Consider the following 10,295-nt stretch of genomic DNA (forward strand, 5'->3'; position numbering starts at 1 on the left):
TTCTTCCAGTAAGGCACATCCTTTCTGCTAGCCCGAAAGGTACTGGTGTTATCAAAGAACCGGAGAACTCCAGAGATTCTGCCTTGCATTGTCTGGGTACGCTGAGACCGACTGTCTTAGGAGTCATGGTCCAGTTATTACCTTTACTCTGGCAAGAGACCCCCTCCAATCCCTGTCTTTTTCTGCTGCCCTGCTGGTTGAAGGGATGAACCAGTGGGCTTTTTTTTCTCTTTCTTTCTAGCTTCTTTTTGCTCTTCGTGACTGTCCACAACCTCTGAGTCCATGTAATTTCTCAGGGAAAGCCAGGTTTTTCCACTTTTTTCATACAATATGAAGGCAAGATTTCCAAACCCCTTCTAATTTTTCTAGGTACTCCTCTCCTCATTTCTTGGCTCATTACACTAGTTGACAGCCCCATTCTCTGCCATTCAGATGGATACCAGTTATTCCTCCCAGCCATTCAAATGGCAAGGGAAGGGGGAAAGATCCTAGCCCCAGCCCCTCCATATTTATGGAAGGAAAGAAGCCAAGGTAAGTCTTTTTACTCCCCCCAAAATACGAGCAAAGGGATAGTCTTTAAGATGCCAGACTAATGTGTATAGTTTGCAAGAGCAGCAGCCATCTGCAGGTCCTTTCCCCATCACTCCCACAAAAGAAGGCAAAAGAACAAAATTGCCTTTTGGGGCATGAACAGTTCTTTTCACCTTGATGTCATCCTTACCTTCCAACTGTTCCCCTGTTTCTTCGTCAGGAAAGATTGCCATCATGCCAAACACCATGGTTGCCATTTGCATTGTGAATATCATTGACTTTCTTTAGCTTTTTAATTTATTTGTTTTAAATTTTTATTTTTAGTTCCAAATTCTCTCCCTCCACTTCCTCCCCTACTCATTGAGAAGGCAAGAAATATGATACTCATTGTACATATGCAGTCCTGCAAAACATTATTTCTGCATTAGCTATGTTGTAAGAATAGAAGCAACAAAAATAAAGTGAAAAAAACATGCATAAATCTGCACTCAGAGTCCATCAGTTATCTCTGTGGAGGTGGAGAGCATTTTTCGTCATGAGTCCTTTGGAATTCTCATGGATCATTATCTTGATCAGAGTTGCCAAGTCTTTCACCGTTGATTATCATTACAGTATTGTTGTTACTGTGTAAACTGTTCTGACTCTGCTTACTTCACTTTACATCAGCTCACATAAGTCTTCAGCTTTTTCTGAAACCATCCCCTTCCTCATTTCTTATAGCACAATAGTTTTCCATCACAATCTACCACAACTTATTTAACAATTCCCCAATAGATGGGCATCTCCTCAGTTCCCAATTCTTTGCCACCACAAAAAGAACTGCTATAAATATTTTTGTACATATGGGTCATTTTCCTTTTTCTGTGGTCTCTGAGATACAGACCTAGTAGTGATATTGGTAGGTCAAAGGGTATGTACAGTTTTAGAGCCCATTGGCTTTCTTTCTCTATCATGGTCACCTCACATTTTTGTTTTGATCCCAACTGGGGAAAAAGGGGAGGAATGGCATGGGGATGTACAGGCTGGTTGGGATGAAAGAAGTAACAAGAGAAATAACAACTGAAAAACCATAATGATTTAAAGAAATAAAGCAGTGAGCCTATTCCAGTAAATTTCAGTGCAATCAAAGCAAAGCAGGAATTGTTTTATATGAAGGATTCATAAAGAGAACATTTTCCAGTATAAAGAATATGCAAATTTTATTTTCTTTGCACAAACAACTTGAAGACACACATTTTTGGAACAATCTATCCTCTCAGGATTATGACACTACTTATCTTAGAATAATTATATTAAACTATCAACAAAATGGGACTTCCCAGCTCAGAAACTCTGCTAAGTCAGCAGACTTTGCAAAACAGAAAGGGAGCCAATGCCTGGACTCTTCTTTTTTTTTTTTTTTAAAAAAAAAGAATTATAAAGACCTTTTTAGAAGCAAAGATGCCACTATACATGTACATGTTCCCCTAAATTTAGGTTCATCTTTGGAAATGCTTCTCAAAAGGCTTTGCTGCCAAAAGAAACTTTTTAATGACTCAGGTGAATAAAGCACTTTGGTTTAGTTCATTAACTAGTCTCAACAGAATTGTTTTATCTTTAGTGTCCACAAAGATCAGCTAAGCAAACATGATATTAAAACCAGAATCTTGATTAGAGATTTCCACTGGGTGGTATAGGATCTATGATCCTGCCCGCCTGACTATAAGTTATCGTCAAGAAACCATCATGTCCCTGTTTAACCTGACCATTAAAAGACTAAACCCTTAAAATTGCTGAGTTTCATTTTATTTCCTAGAGTGGAGTACTGGCACACATCTTCTTTCTCTTTTTTATGGAAAGAGTAAAATGTCATTTAGATGCTTGTACATACAAATTTAGTAAGATTCCAAGTGTTTTTGCAATATATCAGCAGGAATTTACACATTTTATTTTGACTTTTAAGTGTTTTCTCTGTTGGATACCCTGGGAACATGGAGCAGATAAAAAAGAGAAAAATCAACATCCAAAGTTTAAAACGTGTATTCTCTAGTTCATTAATAGAAATGGATGGAACATGTTTCTTAAATGAAAAAGTAGAATAAGTTGTTGTACATAAAAATTAAGCAGCAAGCATTTATCAAGTTCCTACTCTGTGCTAGGTACCTTCCTGTCATCAAGGAGCTTTACATTCTCCTAGGATTGTGCAACATTCATGGATGAATATAGGATATACACAGAATAAATACAGAGTGATTGTAGGGGACACTCACTGGGAGGAGATTGAACTTGAATAGGAGCTAGGGTTAAGGCAGTGATAGAGATAGAGCATTAGAGATAAAATATCCTGGATTCAGTCATTTTTCAGTCCTGTCCGATTCTTCGTGACCCCATTTGGGATTTTCTTGGCAAAGATACTGGAGTGGTTTGCCATTTCCTTTTCCAGCTCATTTGACTATGAGGAAACTGAGGCAAACAGGGTGAAGTGACTTGCCCAGGGTCACATAGCTACTAAGTGTCTGATGCCAGATTTGAACTCGGGGAGATGAGTCTTCCTGCCTCTAGACCTAGCGTTCTATCCACCACACCACCTAGCTTGCCCATCCTGGAGTAGTAGGCCAGTTTGTCTGGAACTAGAATGAATGTGGGAGAGTAATGTATTATTACAGAATGATAAGCCAGATCCAAACTGCGAAAGGCTTGAAACGTCTGAGGATTCTGCATCGCCTGGTGCAAAGAGCTTAGTCTATCTATATATGTATATGCAACATAGTTTCAGTGTTTCATTTGTTAATGCTTTGAAGTAAAATCAAGTTTATTTAGTTCTGAATAACCAAATAGTAGTGCTGCCAACAGATTTACAAGAGCCATTTTATCTTCCGTTTGAGAGGAAACAACCTCACAGATAGTCCTGGAACAGAGCCGCTAGATAGCACAGACATTTCAATAAGTCATTTCATCGAGACAGCACTACAATAGAAACATTACAATGTAATAGCAGTATAACACACCTTGAATATTTTATGTTTCTCTGTATGATCCTCAGTTTAACACCTGCCCTCCCTTTACTGCTAGAAAAAAAAACAGTCCCTTCCCCCTTTCATTTCTTGCTCCTTTTTTGAAAGATAGGGAACAATGTCAGAAATTCCATATCATTTGTTCCATTGGCAGTGCCCCACCCCCATTTTCCTATAAATCCCGTGACTTCTCCCAGAATCCAGGAGCTATAATAAAAGCTACATATTCAGAAAGGCAGCATGAGATGAGTAGTTTGCTGCCATAGAAGTTAAAATTGCATATTGCTGATCTAGATAATTAGACATAATAGACAGAATCTAGTTTATTGCACCAAATGCATTTAAAGTGACATTTGCAGTTATTCAGACTATTCAGAAATTAAATTTTATTAGATGCTTCTAATTTCTCAGTATCTTAATGTTCCTAGCTGATGCTTTATTTCTCTGTATCCAACACTCATCTTTTCTAATGTTCTACCATTGTTATCCATTTCACTTCTTCCTTGGACAAATCCAGCTCTCAGGCTCCAAATCAATCTGACAATAAATGTCAGCCTTTATGATTTGCTGAAGACTGACCAAGTATCAGTATTAACAAAAACCAATTTTAATACATGGATCTTATCACAATTCACATCAGTTCTTAATACCATAATATCTTTCTGCTTTCTTCTTTCCTTCCATGCTATTAAGGGCAGATGATACTTAAGTTGATCAAATAACTTCTCAAATGTTTTTCTCAGTTAATCTCTTTTAAGTGTCTCCTATTATAGATGTTGAAGACCAAGCATTGTTAGCAAATTCATGAATTATTCTCTCCATACTTCAAGTAAACAAACTAATTGCCTAAGAGGCCATGTTTTGATTACAAGTTATTAGTGACCACTAATAAATGAGATTATTCTTACATTTCACAAACATATTTAAATTCCACAGATCTTTCAAGGAATCAAGTTTAGTTCACTTCAGCCTTTAGAATTGAAGTAAGATTAGGAGGATAATAAATTTTACAAGTGTTCTTTCTTGCTATAGCTTGAATTCCATCTATAGCTGAAGTGTGTGCACATCTATTTTTAAACACACTCGCGTAAAAAGAATCAAATTGACTTTAATAATCTCTCTCTTAGTTTCCATATGAAAGCAATAGTATCTTCTTTAAACACACTTCTTACTGTTTTAATATTTGAATAGACTATTCCTTTAGCACTGTAAAAAAAATTTTCAGTAATAAAAATGATCATGGAATGGGGTGGTCTGATTAATTAAATGTGCTGTTTAATTAAATGTGCTGTTTAGTTCTAAATTAAACAGGATATCCTTTTTTTCTGATCATTTTTGAAAATATTCCTAAAATACATGGCTGTCCTTTGCTGTCTTAGTACATATAGAAGGCTGGATATTTAATCTCTGGTAACTGACAATCTTATAATGTCTCAGGATCATTTATGAGCCTTGTGTCTGAGGGTAAAATAGTATAGATGTAAAATGATTCAGTCGAATCTCTTCCCTGAAAATTTCCCTTAAAAAGAATAATCTGTTACAAGCTTTATTTTTTATTTTCCTTTCTACCTTAAAAATGAAGTGCCAACAAATAATTCAGCTAATTGAGGCTTCTGGTTAGTTAGGCTATAGCTATAATAGAGGTTATATTATGTTCCTGAAATTATTACTTTTATCTATAAGAATCTATATGGTATGCACCATGTGAGTGAATAAGATACACCCACTTCAGCCAAAGGCCCAAACAAATAGAAGGCTCAGCAAGACAGATTCTTTAACCTGGAGATTTTAGATTCTGGTTAGCTTTTCCCCACCACCACCCTGTGGTTAAAAAGGGGAATGATTTCTCTGCCAGAAAACCAATCCCTCTCTAGTTTTCTCTCTTCTCCTGTTGTGCCCCTTCTTTTGCCTGATGTGATTGAGTATAGAGAAGTCACCTTCACAACTAAACTTTACACCAACATCAGGGAATTTCAGGGTACGAACTATATAAATTTAAGATAAATCACAAAAAGACCAACATTACCCAGTTGGGTTGGAATATGTTAAGAAAATTATGTGGTCCTTTCCAGGTCTTTAATGTCCTCATTCCTGTCCTTAGACCATGGGTCATTTCCTCCAGGACCCCTCCCTTCAGGGATACAGCTATTCTTACTAGACCACGATTTCATTATTTAATTCAAGGCCAAACAACTTCTTTTAGCTCATTTTCTGGTCTCTAGAGGAATAATGTTCTTCCCTATGTAGGCCATTGTAGGGTAATAGACAGAAAGGATATTGAAAAATAGTCAGGACCAACTGGGGTTCAAGTACTGGCTCAGCTGCTTGGGTAGTGTGTTTAGGGGAGTCAATAAGCTCTCTGACCTTAGGTTTCTTTATCAGTCAAATGAGAGTCTTGGGCTAAACTACCTCTGTGCTCCCTGACAGCCCTCAGTCTCTGTTCAAAGCAGGGCGCTGGGCAGAGGCTTTTTTTAAAAAATTAATTAATTTTTAATTTAATTAATTTAATTTTAATTTTTAATTTAATTAATTAATTTCACTTATAAGATTTTGAGTTCTAAATTTTTCCTCCTTCCCTCCCCAAGACTGCATGCAATCTGATATTGGCTATACATGCACAATCATATTAAACATATTTCCACATTAGTCATGTTGTAAAGAATTAGAACCAGTAGGAGAAACCATGAGAAGGAAGAAACAACAAGAAAAAGAGCAAATACTATGCTTCAATCTGCATTCAGACTCCAAAGTTCTTTCTCTGGATGTGGATAGCATTTTCCATCATGAGACTTTTGGAGATGTCTTAGATCCTTGCACTGCTGAGAAGAGATGAGTCTATCATAGTTAGTCATTGCACAATGTTGCTGTTACTGTGTATGATATTCTCCTGGTTTGAGCAGAGGCTTTCTTCATCCACTTCAGCTTACTTGGGTTTTGCCCCCTTTGAAATTTGCCTTCTCTCAGTCTTCAGTTCTTTTTACATGTGGCTTTTCCCCCTTTCTGCTCTAGACCACTCAAGCTAGTTTCTAGTCAGACTACTCTTTCTCCCTGCTCTTTTTCTAAAAATCACTTCCGCCTTCCCCTACCATCCTCTTAACCCCAGTGCATCTGGTCTAACTGAAGCTTCCCCACTATCTTGGTGCCTGGGTTCAATTTATTTCATCAAGTTTCAGTTTTAGAGATACACAAATAACCTTTACTAAATGAAGAGAATTGGAGCCTGGGAATAAGCCCAGGAAGTACCTATTGTCTGACTTCAAAATATTTCAGACAGTCTTGAGATCCCAACTCAATCTGCAGTCGCTTTTTTTGGGGGGGAAAGGCATTTTTGTACACCTCTAATTGGTATTTTGATAAGATGATAGTAGATCAGAAGTAAAACTTTCAGAAACTCAGGAATATAGCCTCATTTAGTGATTACAGTGCAATAAAAAAGCAACTAGCATTTAATAATTATACTACTCAATTATACTATTTTCTACCCATATTCTTAGAGAATAGATTGTGGGGGGGGAGGAATTAATTGCTGCACAATGACATTGACATAAAAAGGTATGAAAAGGAAGCTGTCAACCATGGACTTTGCTGAAGGGAAACGTGATTCTTCCATAATTACTAACATAACATAACATAATTACTAACCCCTGGACTAGGACCATAGATATCAAGCTGGAAAGGGGCTTTACTGGCTGTCTAGCTCAGTCTCTTCATTGAGAAAACTGAGGCCCAAGCCAAGATTCTACCGCAGGTCCTATGACTCCAGGGTCACCGCTCTTTATGATATATCGCACAAGTTAATAATAATAATACATTTGTATAACGCATACTATGTGCCAAGCACTTATCTCCTTTCATCCCCACAACAACCCTGGGAGTAGGTACTATTATTATCCCCAGTTTGCAGATGAGGAAAGAGGGGCAAACAGACTTGCCCAGGGTCACACAGCTAGTAAGTGTCCAAGGTTGGATTGGAACTCAGGTCATCCTGACTCCAAGCCCAGCACTCTATATCCACTTCACCACCTAAATGAGTGGGTTAAAGATGTCTATTCTCCAATCAGCCTCCATAGAGCTAAGTAATTAACACCCTCCCTGGCCTGAAGGGGAAATGGAAAATGGTGGATTCCTAAAGACAACACTAAAAAGGTTTTTTTTTTTTAAATAGGCCAAGTATATTTTAACTTACTCTCTTTACAGTATTAGAGGTTTTGCTTTTTGAGGTTAAACTTGTAAGCATGAGAAAAGAAAGGAAGATGCCCAGTAACTCTTGTAGCCCTGGAAAAGCATGTCAGTGGTCTGAGCAAGTCCTATTGTGACAATATGGATTCCTCTTTTCTTTCAGTATTCCCCGAGCATGACAATGAGTGTGTGATCCATTCCCGAGCCTCCTCTGACAACAACAGTGAGTCAGCCTTCTTCACAGAACTACTACAGAAGAAAATTATTCATCGCCATGTACAGTTTAACAAACAAAAGGATCTCGGTCACAACCAAACCAACTCTATTTTTTTCCTGCTCTCTCCCTTATTTTGTGAAGAAAGCAGGTCCAAACGTGATACAAACAACTGTACGGAGTGGCATATTAAAATTGCCCTAAATTGAACTGCAAATAATTATCTGTGTATGTATATGTGTGGGACAATGAATGTACTGTATATGTATATGCTATATAGACATATACATGCACACATACATACATGTATCCACAGGACATTGTAAAATAATTATCACATGACATCTTAAGTAGAAATAAGTAGGGACTTTTATTCCGTCTTTTTTCACGTTTACATTTTAATTATTAAAAGTTACTTTTCCCTCCCCCTGAACTATTTTGTGCTGTGTATATCACTGCTTTATATAAGTTATTTTTTAAGGTGAATTCAGATGTTATGGTTTTGTAAATGTCTGCAATCATGGATAGGAATAAAATTGCTTATTTGAGAGCTTTCATTAAATGGTGTCTGATGCAAGTTATCCTGTGAATCACAAACTGTACTGTCTCAAGAAATAGAAGAAAGCTTGTCTTGATTTTTATGTCAAAATCTACCAATTTCTCACTTACTTTTGGTGAAAGTTTTTTTGTACTTTGCCTTTGGGGAAAAAAAGTGACTTTAAATATGGCCTGATGCAGCACATTTCTGCAATTTTGGGTTAAAATGAAGGTTTCAAATTTACCTTAGTCTAAACAAGAAACTACCATTGCCACAGTTGTTTTCCAATGTAGCAATAAAGCAGCAGTTGTCCCGTTTTCAGAAGCATATTTTGTGCTTGCCATAATCAACCAAGAAGGCATAGCTAGGACATTTACTTTAATGTGCTGTCATTTCTCACCAGAAATACCAGAGTGAGACCTTCACTCACATTGCTGTCATGAAATTTATCCAGATTGATTGAAGGCATCACACAGGTCATGCCTATGGGTTGAAAGCAAATGGGTTGGAATTGTAACTTTCCACCAAATGGATAAAAAGGAAAATTTTTGCCAGTCTTGGAAAACCACCGTCATTGTCTTTTCTGCTTCCCTATTGACTTTTAAACTAGTAGAAGAGCTGAGAAATGATGGATTTTTGGCCTTTTTGTACATACCACTTCACTGGCAGGCTCCTTCTGTGACCCTCCCAAATATTTTGTGCTGATAGAAGTGAAAGGAGCGGTACCTACTTTGCCTCCCTTATTGTTTTCATCAGGGTAAATCAGCATTCCCTGCCAAAGAGCCAATAAATTGGTGATTAAAAACCACAACTCATCTATGTTGGTAAAGAGACAGTAGGATGAAATAAAAAAAACCTGTATTTGAATCTTAACTCATCTCCTTGCTCCCCATATCATGTTGGGCAAGTCACTTAAGATCAGACGATCATAGATTTTAGCATGGACCTCTCTGGAACTTAGTGTCCTCATCTGCAAAATGAAGGGGTCCCTATCAGCTTGTGATCCTGGGAGAGAACCTTGTTCGGTGGTATTCTTGCTTTGTTGGGCTTTATTATGAAAAACCCTCTTGAGACAGGCCCAGCTTTCAACAACAGCAGAAAGGTGGGGGACGGTCTCACCTTAATTTCTGAAACAAAAGTGAGTCATAGATCACCCTGTCAAAATCGTGATGTAGAATATTCATCAGTGACCGTCTAGCAACGGTAGCTCCAAACTCGGGAGACTATGAGAAGGGACTGTTTGATCTTAGGTGAGGAGAATCTTCTATCTTTTGTAGGAAAGGCCTAAAGTCTTTAATAGTTTTAAAAAAAAAAAAAAAGGCAGATTATTTGCCCATTTCTGGTCCTGGCTGACTTATTTCTCTCAAATCCTTAATGATTTATTCCTCAAGAAAATAAAGATTTTTCCCTGTGTCTGCTGGGGATGCAAGGTAGAGCTAACTGTTCAGTGAAGAAAGGAGCTGAATTAAATTTATAGTCCAGATTTAAACTGTAATAAAATGAGTCACCATGAATCACGGAGAGCTCAGGAGCCCAGAACACAGGCCTGCACAGGGGGAGCAGTCCCAAAGCCTTGAGCTGCAGAAGCTTTGCTTTCATATGGGACATCCACCTCAAATTTATATTAGTCAGTTAGAAAGTATACTAAAGACAACACTGCACAGATACCTGACTTTCCTCAAAAATGATTCCAAACCTGCAACTATTTTTAAGAAAAAAGTGCCAAAATATGACATTTGGAGAATCCCTTCATTCTTTTCTAATCTTATAGTACTGTATTTCAGCCATTTTGTTGACTCCTTTCCCCATTTTTTAAAATTTTGAATTATTTTTCTCATTG

General features: G+C 37.4%; 1 protein-coding gene across 2 annotated transcripts in view; it reads left to right on the forward strand.

Annotated features, from left to right (window-relative positions):
• SSBP2 (single stranded DNA binding protein 2) overlaps positions 1-9,775 on the forward strand; it is a 414,580-nt gene extending 404,805 nt beyond the window's left edge. For both annotated transcript variants that reach the window (XM_027864166.1, XM_027864167.1), the window contains one exon: positions 7,867-9,775. In XM_027864166.1, coding sequence (XP_027719967.1) covers positions 7,867-7,896 — 30 coding nt within the window. In that variant the 3' untranslated portion in view covers positions 7,897-9,775. The remainder of the gene's footprint in view (positions 1-7,866) is intronic.
• The last annotated feature ends 520 nt before the right edge of the window (positions 9,776-10,295 follow it).

Source organism: Vombatus ursinus, unplaced genomic scaffold, assembly GCF_900497805.2.
Source record: "Vombatus ursinus unplaced genomic scaffold, bare-nosed wombat genome assembly UNPS02014774.1, whole genome shotgun sequence".
NCBI classification, from domain to species: domain Eukaryota; kingdom Metazoa; phylum Chordata; class Mammalia; order Diprotodontia; family Vombatidae; genus Vombatus; species Vombatus ursinus.